The sequence below is a fragment of the Thermobia domestica genome, chromosome 16, assembly GCF_964235325.1.
Source record: "Thermobia domestica chromosome 16, izTheDome1.hap1.1, whole genome shotgun sequence".
Classification (NCBI taxonomy): domain Eukaryota; kingdom Metazoa; phylum Arthropoda; class Insecta; order Zygentoma; family Lepismatidae; genus Thermobia; species Thermobia domestica.
In genome coordinates this window covers 136,439,135-136,458,726 of record NC_137469.1, presented here as the reverse complement: position 1 = coordinate 136,458,726, position 19,592 = coordinate 136,439,135, and the positions used below count along the sequence as shown (strand labels likewise).

General features: G+C 34.9%; 1 protein-coding gene across 2 annotated transcripts in view; it reads left to right on the top strand.

The window, feature by feature from the left end:
* LOC145673446 (farnesyl pyrophosphate synthase-like) overlaps positions 1-19,592 on the top strand; it is a 123,877-nt gene that overhangs the window by 59,526 nt on the left and 44,759 nt on the right. The window contains exons 1-2 of one of the 2 annotated variants that reach the window (XM_081743156.1): positions 9,130-9,151; positions 12,469-12,634. In XM_081743156.1, coding sequence (XP_081599282.1) covers positions 12,512-12,634 — 123 coding nt within the window. In that variant the 5' untranslated portion in view covers positions 9,130-9,151; positions 12,469-12,511. Of the gene's footprint in view, positions 1-9,129; positions 9,152-12,468; positions 12,635-19,592 lie in introns of those variants that run through there. The other variant, XM_081743155.1, reaches the window with a different exon arrangement.

Sequence of the window (19,592 nt, the reverse complement as noted above, 5' to 3'; positions counted from 1 at the left end):
GAAATATTTCCAGACCCAAACCCTTAAAAATACTTAAGGACCAGCCAAAAGGCTGAATATTTAATAATAATAATAATAATAATAATAATAATAATAATAATAATAATAATAATAATAATAATAATAATAATAATAATAATAATAATAATAATAATAATACAGCAAAACCTGTCTTTAGCGGGACTCGCAAAAACTTCCGTTAAACGTATGCAAAAAAAAAATGCATGTAATGGACATACCGAGATAAAATAAGATGCTGTTCTACCTTAGCAAATTTGCAGTATTTATTTCTACTAGGAATTAATAAACGCAATTTATAGTGAACAGAAAAATTGCTGTACACACGCTAACTTAATTTTTCCAGTAGTCAAGGAGGGTTTTTGCACACACCGCTGCTTGTCTGCTCAACCTTACGCAAAGACCACACTAAGCATATCAGTGTCATTTAGAAATAAGGCAAATGTTGCAAATCCTTTAAACTTTTGACTGAATCTTGATAAGACTTTTAGCCTACACTCTCCTGCCAACTCAATGCTTAATATCTCTTCTTCCTCCACCTCCTCTTCTCCTTTCAGACTTTTCATATCATTTTCAATTAAATCATCTATATCCATCGTGCCTGCTTCGGTTTGGACATCACTGTCGGTTTTGCTAAAAATATATCTAACCTCTCATACGATAGGCAATTAAAAGGTTTCTAGATGCTGCACCACGAAACTTATAATTTTTCGTTAAAAGATTTATTTTGATTTCCGTTGTCTGCGTAATACAGGTGCCGTTTAATTAAGGGAATTTAACACGATTTTCACCAGTAACTTCACGGGATCGTGAAATATTTCTGTTAACACAAGTTTCCGTTTAATAAAGCGTCCATTGAAGACACGTTTTACTGTACGAGGTGGGACAGGACCTAAATAAATATAGAACTTCTGCTCTTCCGATTTTTTTTTTTTTATCCGGCCTGCCCTTACGCCATATTACGTCGTATAGTTGGAAGTCTACTGTATTTGTATTTGCAACCTGAATATTTGTTTTCAAAAATGTCTTAGTGATAAAATGTGGAAAATAGTACAATGGAGAAGTTGAACTGGAAGAAGAGGTATAATCTATATATATAAAAGAGAACGTACAAATCCTTTGTCCGCTCATCACGCTAATACGGCTGAACCAATTTCTTTTATTTTTGGGGGGTTATTAGGATTTGGACCCTAGATGGTTTTTATCATATCACTTTAATTTTCAATTACCAGTGTCTTGAGATAATTGACCATTCAGGTGTCCATTACGTACAAATCCTTTGTTAGTTCATCATAGGTATAAAAATAAACGTATTTATATGCAACCCGCATGACCGTGTCACTCGGCGGGTTAACATACATGACAGGCGTTATAATGGTTTTTATCATATCACTTGAAAGCGAAAAAGTAAAAATTATCTAAGTAACAAAGTTTATTGCGTTCGGGGGTGACCGCAGCGAAGCGGGGCGGGTTAACATAAATGACAGGCGATATAATGTTAACATTTACTGCAATCTTCTATGGTTTTTATCATATCACTTGAAAGCGAAAAAGTAAAAATTATCTAAGTAACAAAGTTTATTGCGTTCCGGGGTGACCGCAGCGAAGCGGGGTGAACGCTGCTAGTAATATATAAGTCATTGCTTCCTGCCCATATCATCACTTAAGTAATACAATCCCCAACATACTAACTCCCTCTCAATTTCAATCCTTTTATATGAAATTTTCGAAACAAAGACCAATAGACAGTACGACATACTTAGAGGCACGAATTTTCCGCAATGCGCGATAAAACGAAATGCATCAGAATTAAGTAATTTTCAGTTTCTTGACATTTTGTAACATTCTATGTGTATTTTCATTGGTTTGCTCTGCGCGATGAAACGCGAAATGGGCAGTTTTGCGCGAAATTTCTATCAATATACGAAATAACGCAAACATTTTAAAAAAATAGGTTTTCATTAATTTAAAAACGCCGTTTTTACAAAGTTTTACAAAGTGGTATATGAACTCTTGAAAGTGATTCGTCTCAAAAGTGCAGTAAAGTTGCGAAGTGATGATTGTTGAAGTTTGTTGTAAATGTATTTACATATGTGTGGCTTTCAACAAGCAATGCCAATTGTGAGAGGTTATTTTCCAAGTATGGACTGGTGGTAAGCGACAAACGTACAAGAATGAAGGAAGAAAATGTGGAAACACATAACATGCTTGTTTAATGTTTAAATATAACTTGTGCCTGTGTGTTTTCAGAAGACAACAAAACGTATCTCTCATAATAAGTTTAGTTACTGATTTTCCTTCAGTTTGATTTAAAAAATGTAATTTTCTATAAATGAAATTTACAATGTCAAATGAAATGTTGAGTGTATTTTGTTTTTAGGTAGTTAATAGTTAATTTGTGTAGTGGTCTTTGAATAAAAGAAACAGTTGTAAAAATGTCAGGAAATATCTTTTCCAGAAGCAGGCGCGTCATTTAGGAGGGGCAGGAGAGGGCAATTGCCCCCCAAGAGTTTGAGGAACACATATACTTTAATCGATTGTCTGTTAATATACTAGTACAAAACATAAAAGTCTTATGTAGGTGGTGCTCTTGCTCCCCTCAAGCGAAGTTTGAAATGACGCCCCTGTCCACAAGAGCTACAAAATACCAAACTTTATTTGAAAAATGCGACAAAACCGAAATATGAAAAACGAAACGCGAAATTTTCAAATTCTTAATGCGAAAAACTCGTGCCCGTAGACATACTTTATAATCCCATTGCAAACCTGATATTTGAGTTTTAATTCCTAAATGAATAATCCATGGTTAATTACTGTACTTTCTTTAAGAAGTCTACCTCTAGATGGCTGGCTTTAAATTTTTTGATGATCAGCTTAAAAGAGATTTTAATCTATTTGCTAATTGCAACCCCATCTATGAATAAAGACATAGAACTCATACTGAAGGAAGTGGATAAACATGACTACGCCAATACATAACCGCAAGATGTTATAATTTTCTTGTTCAGAAATAAAAAAGAAAAAGGAAAAAAGTTTATTAAAAACAACTTAGCATTTTACTGGCACCAAGCTAGTAAGAGTGCTATAAATGTTATGATATAAAAACAAGATGTATGTCGCAAAATTGTTTATTTATTTATTTATTTCTGATTGCACTAACTGTTGTTGAGTTTAAGGTTTTCATTACTTGTCAAAGTGGAATGATATTCTTCGATGAATATGTAGTGCTGAAAAAAAAAAGTTGAAACATCTCATTCGAAAGGTTTGCCTTGGGCTGGGTTATACAATTCATGAAGTGAAAGTAATATAAAAATTTGTATTGTTAATATTTTACGTAGTATATCTAAGATGGAGATAATATCCATATCCGTTTCTTATATTAAAAGTTGCTTTTTAGTAGCATGAAGCAGGGGCGTCATTTCAGACTTCGCTTGGGAGCAAGAGCACCACCGATATACGATTTTCATGTTTTGTACTTGTATATTAGTAGACAATTGATGTGCATGGGCGGCGATTAGGGGGGCAAAGGAGGCAGTTGCCCCCCCACTTTTCTGAAGTGACTCATTGATGTATATAGTTTCATTTGGAAATGTGAAGTTATTGTATATATTACTGGTTCATAGAAAAGAAAGATGCCATATATTTGGCGTTGCAAGAGTACGTATTGGTTATTTCTCTTCTCGTGGTGTTAAGAAAGCTACAGGAATTGAGTTTTAATGGCCACGGAAAATGGTCCAAAATTTAACCTATTGGAGGGCAATAATTGCAGCGTACTTTCATTTCTTACTTACAACGTTATTCAGCCGCTTTGAAACTAATTGAGATAACATTTCGTCAAAAAAAAGTCTTTCACAAGTTATTCTTTAATTGCATAAAAATTGACAGTTCCTAAAATGTATTTTCTGTTTTCTAATACGTAGTAAGGAATATTGAATAAAAACAGAACAATAAGAAACAACTTCTACCTTTTCCATTGTTTTGCAGTGTGATATACGAGTGAAGTAGGGTGTTTAGGGGTGTACGAGTGTATATATAATTAAATTTAATGAATTCAACATAATTCTAGGTTTCAGAATTATTTCATATAACTGGAGTGATTCTGAGTATTGTTGAGTTTAGATGTATTCCAAGAAAGTGAAAACTGCACCTAATGGCAACGAACATGTTTCGGAAAGCTACAAAAGTGTTTCTTTAAATGTCGTAGCATACGCTTGTAGTATTTACTGTCTTTTTAAGAGTAATAACATACATTTCATAGCATGTGTGGAATTAAAAATAAGTTGTTCATTATTTCCCGGTTTCAATGTAACTTTTGCAAAACAAGCCTCCTTATTCATTACTGTGATTAATATTATCCTTTCTATTTATTTGTTTTGCAAATTTGTTATTAAATAATAAGATCACACAATTTTCCAGACAGAATTTTAAGATGTTCATGAGCAAGAAATCAAACCTCTTACACTTTCGTTGTTTAACAATACAAAGGGCTAGTACCTACTTCCGTTGCTCTTGTCAATTTACTTAATAAAATATGAAATACGATATACGGTATTTTAACTGAAAAAGATAGTATCCTATTAGTTATACAACCTTTCGTCAAAGTGTTAGTATCAACCAGGTAAACTAACACTGATATACAAATATTCAGATCATGTCTTGCCCCCCCACTTTCAACGTCCAAACGCCGCCACTGGGCATGTGCAATGTTTGAGCATTGAACTGTTGAACATGGATTTGCGATAGGTCTTTAGGTACACTTGGGTTGAAGAGAGGATAGTGTTCTCAGTGGATTGTGGGTTTCTTTCTGTATTCTTTTAATTATTATAACGTAACTTGTTTACTGATCATTGTATCTGTAGTTTGAATCCCATATTCGGTTATATGGGTCCCGGCGGGAGCTCATGTGGTTCGGATTCCACGTTAATCAGTAGGTCCACGTCTCATATAGCCTCGCTGCTGAACGGGACGTAAAACTCAAAATCAATCAATCAATCAATCGGTTATATGGGTGTGTTTTATGTAGCCTCAGTGGCGAAAAGGAACAAAAGACTTAAGAAAACTAAATTATTTGTTTATTAGAATAACTAATGTTGAAATAACATACTATTCAAATATTGGGTTATTCGAATTTCTTTTAACAACACTAGTTACTTGTTATACTTTGATAAACTATTTTATCCAAAGTAATACCGGAATATTAAGTTATTACCGAATTTTTACAATAAAATTTACGATATAAGACGTTTTTAATACACAGCTACTACAATTAATTTTGTTGATTTCATTTGCATATTGTGCTAAAGCAGTGATTTTCAATCGGTGTGTCGCGAAGATTTTTTTGTTTCAGAATGAAGTGTAATAAGGTATTTGCGGCAAATAAGGCCCGGATGGAAATAAGGCCCAGTGCAAAATTTCCTATGTTAGAAGCACTGTAGGAGAAATCTGGCAATGTCGCAAGTGGCGATTACTCACACAATGCCTGCTTGCGAGAGCTCGTCTTCCTGTCCCTTGTTAGACGGAACGCTGGCAGTATTAAATCATCGAGAAGTCAGTCTGCATGTGTTGATATAATTTGCGGAGGCAAGATAAATTCATCTTTTGTGTGTAGAATAAAGCTAACGCGACATATCGTGTATATTTGTGATAATCAAAGTGTTTAGTTTTTGGGATAGTAGTTACTTCCTTTTAGTCCGAAACAAGTTTGTAAATAATGATTTATAAAATGACGAGTACATGGTCGGCAAATAAGGCTCACCAAAGATCTACTGGCCCTCATTACCCTACAACAGGCCCGAAACCAGCCACAGAGGTTTGGGAGGGGGCCATGTATATGTTAGGGGGCCCAAGTCATTAAAAATTCTCTAATAAATATCTAAATTGTGTTTTTTGTATTGAGGTCTGGAGGGGCCACGAAAAGTTTAGGGGGGTCAGGCCCCCTAGCGCCCTCTGGTTGCGGGCCTGCCCTACAAAACATACGTTGTTAAATACTTAGAAACTGGCAACTTGAATGTGTGTTAGTTTGTTATTCTTTCTTGGCCAATACCAGCCTCTATAGTAGGGCGGTCTGTCATGTTCTCGCCTAGTTGTTGAATATGGGGGTTCGCAGGTTCGAGTTCTACATTGATGTATTTCATAATGTAAATCTCTAATTATAATGTATGCTAATGACTCATACCACTTTTTGGGTATATTCTAAGCACATTTTCGTGCGGTTCTGAACGTTCGAGGTATCGTGATATCGTTTATTATGCGCCAAAGAATGGATCGGTGACATGCGAAGCTGTAAACGGTGTGGTGTATGAATGCATGACGAATGCATTGTCTTGGTGGACGCCGATGATGAGAAATTCATTTGTTGCAAGTGTTATAAAGTGTAAACATTGTTGAAAGTTAGTGTGAAATCTGTTTTCAATGCACAGAGAAAAATCCGTTCTCCGGACAGGGGTATATTGTACAAATATACGGTATCTTCTTGCTTACTATAGAAATCAGTACGGAGCATACATCATGGCGTTGCAGGATGTCTAACATCTAACAGTTTTCCGTATATCACATGCATATACTTATGTTACCTTCGTCATCTATATGTTATATACGTCCATTTGTATGTGAGATCCTGACCACCTACATTGTTTCATACGGAAAGTACGTATAGATGGAATACTTATACAGAAAATATTATAAAACATGCGTTTTCAGTTATGCGTCTGCTGTACGCTAAATCCAAAAACTAGAGGAATTACACATGTAACCTATCTTTTTAAGTACGCCACCTACATTTTTTTTTTCTCATTGTGGAGTCTTGTTTGTTATATGTCCAAGCTTATTCTTTAAAATTCAGTTAACTGCCACGACGTAACTAACGACTTCATAATACATGAAAGATTACCTATATCCTTATTATTTCATATCCATATTGTTACTAAATGTGCTTTTATTATTAGTATTTAAAGTGTTATAAAATATTAGGTGTTAATTGAGTTCCAGTGGTCTCTCAGGTCATAAAATTTTACTTTTCAAATAATGGGCCTTACTTACCTACCGTGCGAGTAATAAGGCCATTTTGTATTTTTCTCTTTCAATACGTTTTCATACAGTTAGCTCAATACCAATGCTCATAAGATAGGTAAAACATTGACAAATAAAATGCATATCAATTTATGTCTATTACATTGTAAGTATTTACGTAATGAAGCATTTTTCTTAAGTAGGCCTTATTTGCCGCAAGTACCTTATTATGTGTATTTCATGGTTATTGTGTTCGCAATACCAAAAAAAAAAAAAAAAAAAAAAAAAAGTTACATTTCATCAACTTCCGCTCCCTGTTGGTAAGTATGTGGCGTACCCACTCTTATGACATTTTCAGTTTTATGTTGTAGCTGATACCTCCCTTTGGTGAGTACTGTGATATGCACGGTGTCTACATTCTCAAGAGAAGTCACTTCCATAGGCTTGCCTGGAGGTTCCTCATCCTCGGTACTGAAATGTCCTATCCAAAATCGAGGCACGGACCATTGTCCTCTAGTATTGCTACACTGTATGAAATTTCTTTTGCAGGCTTCATTTGTACAGAGAGAAACTTCATCACAGCATGACACTTTTCGCGTGAAATTCATACTGACTGACGTGACATCTTTAGTTCAGACCCGAGAGAAAAGGTGACCAAAAGCATTAGAGCTTTACATTTGGCACATATCTAGTAAAAATATGCTAGATATTAACTGATAACAACACTAATGAAATTATTGTCACAATTATTATGAAATTATTGTGTAAACCCTAACACATCAGCATCTCCTCGTATCTGTGCACCAAATTTAATTTAATGCATTTCTGAGGCATTAAATACTTCATTCGCAAAGTCAGAATTTTGGTTAGCATTTGTTAATGGAATTTCCATTTTTAGCAGACGTTATGAATTGAGGTTTACAAAAGCCGTTGCTTCTAAGTTCTCGTTAAAATGACACGGCCAAATTTCAAATTTGTATCACAGGAATATTTCTCGTACCAGAATGTGAGATTTGAAGTTGATATTCTATCGGGTGTTCCACTTAAAACCGGTACGCCTCACATTCTGGCGTTTATAAATAATTGAGTATTGACCTCACTGCTTGTCAGGCTAATATAGTTGACTACACTGAAAAATTGCATTACTTCTAGGGAGACGTAATTGTTGAGTTCAGTTCTACAGTTTAAAAGTAATCTTCGTCGAAGTATCGTGGAGAAATTGTGCAATTAGGAATTGAACGTTGAACTGACATTGTGGAAATATAGACTCCATTGAAGACACTTTAGAAATGTTTGTAGCGAAATACTTTGGTACCAAGCCTCCCACAGCCAGTAGAATTGAAGATCTGTACAAGAAGGGGAGGGATACAGGATCCATTGGGAATGTAATGAAGAATAAGAGTCCGGCATAAATTGGATGCATTTGTTGTAAACCGAAAAGTTTCAAATAGGCAGTTTACATAAGATGGAATAATATAGTGACACATGCTTTCTAAGTCTCTAAATTTGCGATATTTACATATGAAGTAATGTAAAATATCTTTTTCGTGAAAGGTAGGTAGACAGTGAGTTGTATCGGTTTTATGTGGGACACCCTGTATTATAACTTCCTTGTTACATGAGATAAAAATTTTTAAAATTATTTTGTGATAGTTTGCAGATCTCGTTCTGACGTCAGCATTGCATATTTGTTTAATTTTCTTCAAAAGAAATGTAAACATTTTAGATCAAGGACGTGTATGCTTTGAATTCCACATGTTCAGCATGTGCTGAGGAGATAACTGAGTTGTAAAACATCTTTCCAGCAATGACTATCTTCATCTGAAAATATTTTTCTGCAGTTTTCGAATTCATGATTGGATGGTGACATTTGAACGTTGTGACGAAGAACAATACACTGATTGAAATCACCGCGACTTTTCTCTTGTTGTTCAGGAGAATGTCATCTCGTGATCTTTCCTTTAAAATTGTATTCCTTTGTCAAATAATAAAAGAATCTCTGGTGCTTTGTTGTCTCTCGCCTACGTTATGCAGTCTCTGAGGTTTGAAAAGAAGACGTTGTCTATTGGTACTTTGTCTTCTGAGCGCACATCCATGACCACTGGATGGCGAGGGAGAAATTCTGGTATATTTAGTTCCAGTAGTTTGGTTGTGGTGCATGAAAAGTTATTTTTTGTTGTTGTTGTTGTGGTTTCTTTTCCTCTTTTTGTACTTTGATATCCATTGAGATTATATTTTGATAGAAGTTCTGATGGTAAGCATTGCATAGCACACTCAATTATTAGGGTGGAACAAGTCACTTTCAGTTAGGTTTTAGGATTTGGAGATGCAATAATTATACGTTCCTGATCTCTTTTTATGTTATGCTTTATGGGAGTACATGGAAATAAAGAATAAGGATAATTTGAGGTGCTTCCGTTTAGCTGAGTGGTGAATATGCGTATTCGTACTTCGATTCCTGGTATGTGCACCAACGGCGGCTCTTGAAGGAAGTCTTGTCGGTAAAAAAAAAAACTATCGCTGCGAGCTATGGGAAGATAGCTAGCCTACTGCATTAATTTTTGTGTACAGCTTTCTTCCCTTAGCTTGTAACGACAAAATTTCATATATATATTTTTTTCATTACTGATGTGGCTTCCTGAAGAGCCGCCACTGATGGGTACGCAGCTTCCGGTGTTCAAGCATTGTGGTACAATTGGAGGGCTATGTGGAGTAAAAGCTATTGGGTTGTGGTCTACAAAGTCAGAAACAACGGCGGAGGGAACTGATATGCCGTTAAAATATCTCAAAACAAGCCAGTTGAGAATGCTCCTAGAGCATTGCCAGAGCGAACTTAAAAAGTATTAATTTTTCTTATTAACTTCTAGAGGCTTTATACCAATTGTTCTACGTACTTTATTATTATACTCATTAAACAATTCTTTTAATATATCTATCCATGTGTAATTTTCTTGAGTACTAGATTTGTTCCACATGTTTTGTTTAAGACTTCTGTCAAAACATTCTATGATATGTCTTACGAAGACACAAGCTCAAAATGGAGGGCTCAAAATTGAAAAATTCACAAAATATAATATCTCTATATTCATAAAATATCATTAATCTCATAGGTTCCCGAGATATGGCTCCTTAAATATCCCGAAATCCGAACTTCTTTGGCCAATATCTGGAGTACGGTGGCCAGTTGGTCAGTGGCCACAGATTACAATTTGATACCAAAATGTTCACTATCCTCTTAGGAATTGATCAACACTAATATGATCTCTCTGTAACTTACGGTTCCCGAGATATGACTTCCTAAATATCCCGAAATCGGAACTTTTTTGGCCAATATCTCGGGAACGGTAAGAGTGACGCGAAAAGTTCCATCGCTTTGTCATACAGTTTTCGATGCTCTATCGAATGGAGGGCTCAAAATGGAATAATTCGCAAATAACAAACACCCACCCACACTAAGACATAGAGCATTCAGTAACTAACTTTTTAAGTACGTTGAAAATCATCTGGCCTTCGTGAAAGTGGCAAGAAGGTTTTAATAAGTTCCATTTGAGAATAGCATGAGATTTAAATTTTTTAAAAAAGTTAAATTTCATGTTTGGACAGACAGTCACTCTAAATCTGAGACACCTGAAACACTTATTACTGTAATTATAAGCTAAGACAGCATTCTATTAGCATGTGTTTATTGTAGTTCATTTGAATAGATCGTCTGTAGCTAATGGCTTCTGCATCTGACGATTTAAGGGATTGTAATATTTTATTTTGATTTTCTACCAGGATCAACTTGTCCCTGAACTGGGTACTCAGAAAGAAGTAATTAAATGTATTTATCTATACATACTTCTAGGCATTAGTGGCATCTATGACCTTAAGCTTGTTACATATGAGGAATAAAGTTGGGCACACTGTCCGGGGCGGGGAGGAAGAGAGTAAGTGGCCTAGGACCTGTATGTTAGGTACCATCCCGGCATTTGCCTGGTGTGAATGAGGAAAACTCAAGAGAAACCTCTTTCAGAGTAGCTGACCTGGAAAAGCTGTTACACCTTTTTAACCGAGTGTTCCCACAGGGAATCGAATCCGGGACCGCTCGCACCAAAGGTGACTACACTACACGAAACCACTAAGATGTATTTCTATAATCATACTATATATTTAACGGGATCTTTTTTGTTAAAATTGTTCTCATAAATTTTGCATCTGGTCATAGTTTAATGTTTTATGAAAAAGAAACTTAGATTTTGTAAATTAATTCTCTATTGCAAACGGAAATATTGTAAATCTACTTCCACTTTCGGTTCCAATATTGATCTTCATAGAGGGGAAAATGTTAAGTAATAGCTTTTTTATATGGGTTCAGTGTCGTGGGAATAGGTTTCATTTGGACCTTTATATCTCTATTCAAATCGTAAGTGGTAGAAGTTACTATTTTTAGCTTTCACACTGATCGGTTCAGTAAAAAATTTTAAAAAAATAAAAAAGTGGTAATAATTAACGGAAAAGTTTTCTGATTCGGATTCAGTACCTCATGAATACATTCCATCACCGACTTTATTCCTTTATCGTAATCGGAAGTGATAAAAAATCTACTACCACTTCCGGTACCAATATTTATTTTCACGGAGCGAAAACAGTAGTACGAGGCAACAAATGTTTCTTTTTATATGAATTCGAAAGAAAAGGTTCTACTTTTGGCTTTATTCTTTAGTTACAACCTAAATTCAGGATAAAAAGGCTTTACATTTGACTTCATTCCATAATTGCAACCTGGATTCAGAAGAAAAAGTTCTAGATTTGGCTTTATTCCGTAATTGCAACCTGGTTCAGCAGAAAAGGTTTACATTTGGCGTTATTTCTTAATTGCAACCTGGATTCAGGAGAAAAGGTTCTACATTTGGCTTTATTCTTTAATTTCAACCTGAATTCAGGATAAAAGGTTTTACATACGATTTTATTCCTTAATTGCAACCTGAAGTTACACATGTTCTATTTCCTGTGTCAGTACTACATTCGCATGAAATGGAAGTTACCGTAGTTTAACAATATGAAATGGAACTCAAGTTTGAAGAAGGGGGCGCTTTGGCTCAATGGTAGAGCGTTCACCTCCGGTGCTTGGGGTCCCTGGTTCGATCCCAGCTCGCACCGTGTGGAATTTGCGGTGGACAAACCGTGCTTGTGGGTTTTCTCGGGTTTCTCCCGTTTCCTCCCCCTCTTCATTCCACCATTTCATTCATTTCTCATAATCACCGTCTCCTTTATCCTAACCGTTATATGCGTGGGACGTAAAACTGAAAGATTTCATTTCATTTTTTTTTCAAGTTTAAAGAAAGTAAAAAGGGAACAGTGACCGACATTTATGTCAGGCATAGATTCAAATTTAATCTACCTGTGATAATATTTTGTATATTCATTTGTTTTATAGCGTTTCTTTCTTCTTCGTTATAGAGCATTATCAACGTTAAATACCACAGCACCTTTAGCTGCTACAATGACAGCTTCGAGTAAAGACGAGAGTAGAGAGTTTATGGCAGTTTTCCCCGATGTTGTTCGTGATCTCACCGACACCGACAGACATCTAGATATTCCAGATGTTACGACGTGGTTTAACAAGGTAACAAAACGAGTTTCTGTTAACTATAGTAAAATTTAGTTTAAGCTTTCATTGTTCTTAATTTTTCCGTGTAGCTGACTGGTTAACGCGCAGTAGTTGTGGTGTGTATTGTCAGAGTACGATTCCTGGTAGTGGTTACGGATCTGGCACCCATGAATCGAACCCGGGTACACAGTACCTAGTGATGCAAGGGTTCGAAAAGTAAACATTTGAAAAAAAATATAAAGAAAAAGATTTTTCCCCACGGCGTTTTTTTTTGCCTGGGGTATTTTGGGCGTTTTTGAACTTGTCAATTTTAATGAAGAAATAATGGGTTTACTGACGCAGATGGCGGCTCCGAAATACAAAATTTACCGAGAAATGAACAGAATCAGACTAATGTGATGAGAGTAACAAACGTTAGAAAGGTCATTAATAAGGGACTGTAGGGTGATTAATAAGGGAGAAAACATAAGTTAAATTGTGGACTGTGTGTTTGTGGATTGATGCAATATGAGGAGGTGACAGTAGAGCATAATGTGAGTGTTTCAAACCCAAGGATGTGTATGCTGTTGAATTATCATGAGGATCAAGGTGGAACAAAACGAACCCTCAGGGCTTCTAACCCCCTTCGCTCGCTGACGCTCTCTCAGCTATGTTTCGTAACGTAAATAAATCACTCTTTTAATCAATAAAGTTGTAAGTTCAAAACGGACTAAATATCACGTAACATTACATCATGCCCGGATGGTGCAACTTCAATGCAGGTTTTAAATCACACTTTGGGAAAACCTGATATTTAATCGGCCGCATTGTTTTAGTCATTAATGAATAGTATGTAGTTTGCAACACTGAACAGTTCCAATGTACTAATTTTGCGCAGTAATACTATAATGATGTATACGGATGTAGGAAAGAGCAAAAGAAGCGTAAAAATGAGAACTATTTGTGATTAATAGTGAATAGTGAAGTCCAGAAATAAAACAGGGGAATTGTATCTAGGTAGATAAGATATATGGAAGTAAGAATAAAAAGTATTTGTGATCAATAGTGAATAGTGAAGTCCAGAAATGAAACAAGGGAATTGTAAGTAAAATATATGAAAGTAAAAATAAGAAATCTTTGTGATTAATAGTGAATAGTAAAGTCCAGAAATGAAACAATGGAATTATAGGTAAGATATATGAAAGTACTCTTAAGAATAAGAAATATTTGTGATTAATATTGAATAGTGAAGTCCAGAAATGAACAAGAGAATTATAGGTAAGATATATGAAAGTAATAATAAGAAATATTAGTGATTAGTGGTAAATAGTGACGTCCAGAAATGAAACAAGGGAATTATAGGTAAGATATATGAAAGTAATAATAAGAAATATTAGTGATTATAGTGAATAGTGAAGTCCAGAAATGAAACAGGGGAATTGTAGGTAAGATATATGAAAGTAAGAACAGGTAAGTTGTAATACAACGTTGAAAACAGATTCATGAGAGTTTTATCCGGGGCCGCCATCTGCGGCAGTTTCGCCGAAACAAAGTGAGAAGTTTATTAATCAAGGATAATCGACCACCCGATAGGGAGGAAAATAAGCAACTCAGTGGACACAATGAATTTTGTAGTTCGCACGAATTGTTTGTAGACCTATTAGTAAGGCCACCATATGTCCCGTTTTGACCGGGACAGTCCCATTTTGAGACGTGTCCCGGCTGTCCCGTAAGTAGATAGAAAAAAATAGTAATTGTCCCGTTTTATGCAAGTGGAAGAAGTAAATAACAAACAGAATACCTTTACTATTTTGTAAAGGTATTAATAATAACTAAGAGTCATGAATTGAAATGAAATTCCCTATATGAAACATGATCTATAGTTACTGCTTGAAAGGCAGCAGAGATTTTAGCAGTTACTTGATTGTTGAACAATGAAATCTATGTTACTGGTACGGTAAATTTCACAGAGAACTGCAGCAATTTTATGAAAGACTAGTGAAGAATAGAGCTATTCTCAAGAAGATGGTTCTTCTGAGCAATACTTCTGGCATTCTTCAGTTCAAGAGTCAGCTTTTCACCCAATGTAATATGAAAGATTTTAGCTAGGGTAAAGGAGCAAATGCAGGCAGCGTCTACTGTATTGTAAGTTAAATGCTGTTTATATTTTATAGCTTATATATTTTGTTATGTTGCGGTATAAATGTATTAGGTATTGCTAAGGTGAATAGGTACTAATTTACACACTGACCTGTTTTCATTTCTCATGATTTTTAGAAAGCCGGAACCTGTCCCGTTTCTAGCTAAAACTTTTATGATCACGCTACTTATTAGAGTAATATTCTACCACAAATATGTTTGAATAATGTAATATTGTAATATTAATAATATAGAACTAGACTTAATGTAACAAAATTATCATTTAAAATTTATACATAAACCAAAACTCTTTTTTTTCTTTTTTTTTTAATAGCTAAAGACATCTTTTGTGTAGCTATAGCATTTATTTGACTGTTAAAATAAAATTCGAGTGAGAGAAGATTGATAGAAAACATTGTCTCAGTTTCCTATTTCAAATATATCGACACGATATATATATATATATATATATATATATATATATATATATATATATATATATATATATATATATATATATATTCTGTAAGTACTGAAATTTTACTTTCGTTAAACCTTAATGTTGTAAGATTCTAATAGAATATCTGAATCTCAAAATAAAGTGTTTTCCTATCGGAGAACGAAATGTAAACAAAATTCTATACCAAAAGGAGTATGGATTTGCATCCAGGCACACACCCAGAACTTTTGTTGGGGGGAACAATACTTCAAACTACTACGTCTATGTATGTTATTGAATGGGTATTATTCTGCACCCGAAAAGATGACAAGTGATTGTAAAGTATCCTATACCTATATTTTCAGAAAACAAATTATAGAACTAATTGTTTTTGTAAGAGAAACAGTACAGATGAAGTGTAAGATCAAATTTTCATGCTACATCAATCATTTCCCAGCTAAACAAGTATAGTTTTATTGAGAAAGTGTACAAATGTACGTTAAAGTTTTGTGGGAGTCCAGAGCCGGTGGACCCCCGTGGCAGCGCCCCTGTTTGTGTTCGTTGGTTTATAATACTTTACCGAATCTCCAGTTTGAATTTAGGCAAACCGCAGAATGAACGTAACTTTCAATAAGTTAAAAGATCAGGCTACCAACATGACTCTTTTGATATATTAGGTTACATAACTTATAGTTGATGACCACGAATGAAATTCCAATTCGGAAACCAATAAAGATGGTGGCTGAACGTAAGATCATAAGACTTAGCCCTGGACAGAACATAGGACTCACAAGTAGTGTAGTAAAAGTAATTTTTCAATTGTAGAATTCACAACAAAAAACAGAGTTGATATTTCAATAAGATGATGATAAAAAGTCAAATGAATAAAAAATATTTTTTCTTTTCTTTTCTTTTTTTCTTTCTTTCTTTCTTTTTTTTGATTCTTTTAGTCCTGTCTTTTAGGGAAAAACTCTCCATCCAAAAATAGACGTTTCTTCCATCTTTAACTGTACCGAACACAAAACATGAAATACTGAGCCAAATCTGAATTTTTATAACAGATTCGCAAAACCCGATTAGTTATCTGTAAAATAAAATTTTTATGGCATTGTCATGGTCAGATAGGCATATCAATAGGTTTTGATGTTGAAATTGAATTGCATCATGCTTCTGCGGTTACGAATACTTATGAGATACCTTTTGTAGCTGCGTTTAGCAAATATTATGTAAATTTAATGATCGTTTATTATTAATTCTTTTCTAGTTATTACTATCAATTATGCGATTTATAGATGTATAAAGGTGAAGGTCATTTACGTGGTAAGAAGTTTGTTGTTCTGTACTGTTGAGTGTCAATAATCAGATTTCAAAATCTCTTTCGAAAGATCTAAATCATATAACTTGAGGAAACTTCGGAGCACACTATACCATCCTTATAGTGTTCGTGTAGTAATCAAGAGAGAGGTACTTCTATTACAGAATAGAAAATTTATCCTATTACTTATATAGGACTATAAACAATACGCGCTGTACGTCACACTGTACAGTGTTCAGATGGTGCATTTACTTTAGTAAAAGATGAGATGAGAGAAGATATGTCACAGTTCTTCCACTGTACAGCGCCGACTTGAGCTGCAATGTAGCTGAGAAATCAGTTCTGAAGGGTGTTCATTAACTAACTATATTGAGGACAATGACACCATTGAAAATAGCTCCCAGGACGTGCAGACAATCATCGATTTCCATCGCTCACCCGGGTTCGATTCCCGGCGGAGCTCATGTGGTTCGGATTCCACGTTAGTAGGTCTACGTTTCATATAGCCTTGCTGCTGAAAGGAACGTTAAACTCAGAATCAACTAAAATTGGTGATGTGCTGGGACATTTAGTTGGACTGATATGGTGACTATATATAACTGGTGTCATATCGCTCTCTCACACATCCCGTATCTTCACATATCGTACTCAGTGAATTGTAATACGTACTACGAAAATAAACCAAAGTTTCATTGAGCAAGCGTCAAAAAGTTACGATTAAGCGATATCACCTTCCATTTGCTTATTTGGTGAACAACATTCTGGGGAGGCCATATGGTACGCTCCAGTGGGAACTTGAAGCCTAACATTGTAATTTAAAATAATGCAGAAGAGATTGATAAATGTAAATATTTAAACAGAGTGTTAATAGTGGCTGAACTTAACGCGCAGAGTTTTTCTCAGTGTACCTCGCTACTATAATTTTTCCCATGTTTTTTTGTAAGTCGAAAGATCGAAAATTGACCACAAGTAACAGAAAATGATCGCAAATGGCATTTTGTAGTTGCTATCGCCATTAGAAATTAGATTGTCGCCACTAAGAGCTACATTAGAGATTACATAACAGACTTTAAAAATGAACGATATAATAATGCGATAATAGTAGAAATAGTTATTACATTTGTATTTGTCTTTCACTTCTTGCACTTCATTTGAAAGCACTTGTTCTAACACTGTCACAAATAGAACCGTATAAATGACAATGTGTAAAGTTAAATTCCATTTATTTGAACTCTTATTTTGGATTAAGCGGTCAGAATTAAATGTAAATTTTGCTTCCATATTCCATATGGTAAACTAAATAATAAAATACAGCTTAAAGCTTTCGAAATGTGAATGTGGGGAAGAATGGAGGGAATTCGCTAGGTTGAGCGGAAAACGAATGAGAGGGTGTTAGAAATGATGTGGGAGAAAAGAACAATTTTAGATATTATTAAGAAGAGGAAGAGAAACTGGTTGGGACATTGTATAAGAAGGGACTATATCATGAGGGACGTACTAGAGGGCATGGTGGCAGGGAAGAGGGGGAGAGGATGAAGGAGACTACAATTAATGAACGATATCAAAACAGAAAAATCGTACATGAAGACGAAGAGGTTAACGGAAGACCATGGAGCGTGGAAGCTTTTCAGTTGCGGTAAGTGACCTGCCAATAATGGCAGAATACCTATGATGATGATGTGACGTGACTAATCTCGTTTGCATTTGCGTACACGTCTATTGTAGTAATAGACTATATTAGGGGTGCTGGAAGAAAGGGAACTTTCATGACCCAAACTGCATTATAAAATTTGTGGGAAAGAGAGACAAATTTAGTCAACGCATTTGAAACTATTAATGTGTGAAACTTAGTCTGTAACTTAAATACGTACACTCATGTCCAAAATTATTGTCGCATGTCTATAAATGTGTTGTTCTAGGAATATAATTTTATAACGAATTCGCCCGGTATTTCTTATAATGTTAGTATGTGCATAATCGACAAAGACATGTATGTGGCAAATTTCATGTCAAAAGAGCAGTAAATAAGAACAATAAAACGAAAATAAAATTTTCTTGTCCATTTAGCAACATTTTGTTTTTCTCATTCTAATTTTCATATTTATAATTCTTTTCCTATGAAATTTACCATAAATATACATTTCCCGATTATACACAGAGTATCAGTATTTAAAGTACCTTGCAAAATCATTATCAAATTATATTCTTACAACAAGACTATTATAGATATGCGACAATAATTTTGGACATGAGTGTACAACACACTATATAGGGAAGTTTATTGGATGTTAGAATCATGAAAACTTTTTTTTTTTTTAATGGGAGGAATGTAAGAATTTGGAGTTCTTCAGAAGTTATGGGGGATGGGCAGCTCTGGCAGATAGTGAAATATTGAAGCCTTATCTAGAACACACTATTGTTTAAGGAAAGGAAAACGTCTCTCTCTCTCTCTGTATTCCTTACTAGAGTCTACTAGTACGTAAGTTGCTCAGCCTCAATCCCACTTATTGAATTGAATTGAGTTTGCCAATTGGAGTTGCGTGCAGCAATGCTTTGTCTGATTGTCAACGCGTTGCATACTGATTGCCATTTGCTATTTCACCAAATAATTGACCAGTGGTGGCACTACAAGCTCTTTAGCTCACGTTGGTTAATTGCACATTGGTTAATGTACTGGCTTCTTTTCCTGTTGTGAAGTATACAATTTACGCTGACACGAAAGCTTTACCTTTCACAAACAGTGTGAGAAATGCTTTGTAATGAGAGTAAGGAAAGTGTTGTTTATATGATAGAGAGTTGGATAAATATGTAAAAGTTTTCCTCTTTTCATTTCACACGCTCTTCTACATGAAACTGTGAAGAAGCGTTTCAGATCACATAGCGATTATGAAGCGTAACAAAAGAGTGAAATAAATTAAGTGTAAGATAAAATTATAAGCATTTTTATCGTTGTCAGAGATTACTAAATCTCTATTATATGTAAAAGAAAAGTTGGCTGACTATTCGGCGCCTATCCTAGGGTGAACAGACTTCCAGTTTTGAACGGGATTGTTCTTTTTTAGAGAATTGTTCAGTATGTCGAGAAAAAAGCAAATGAACGC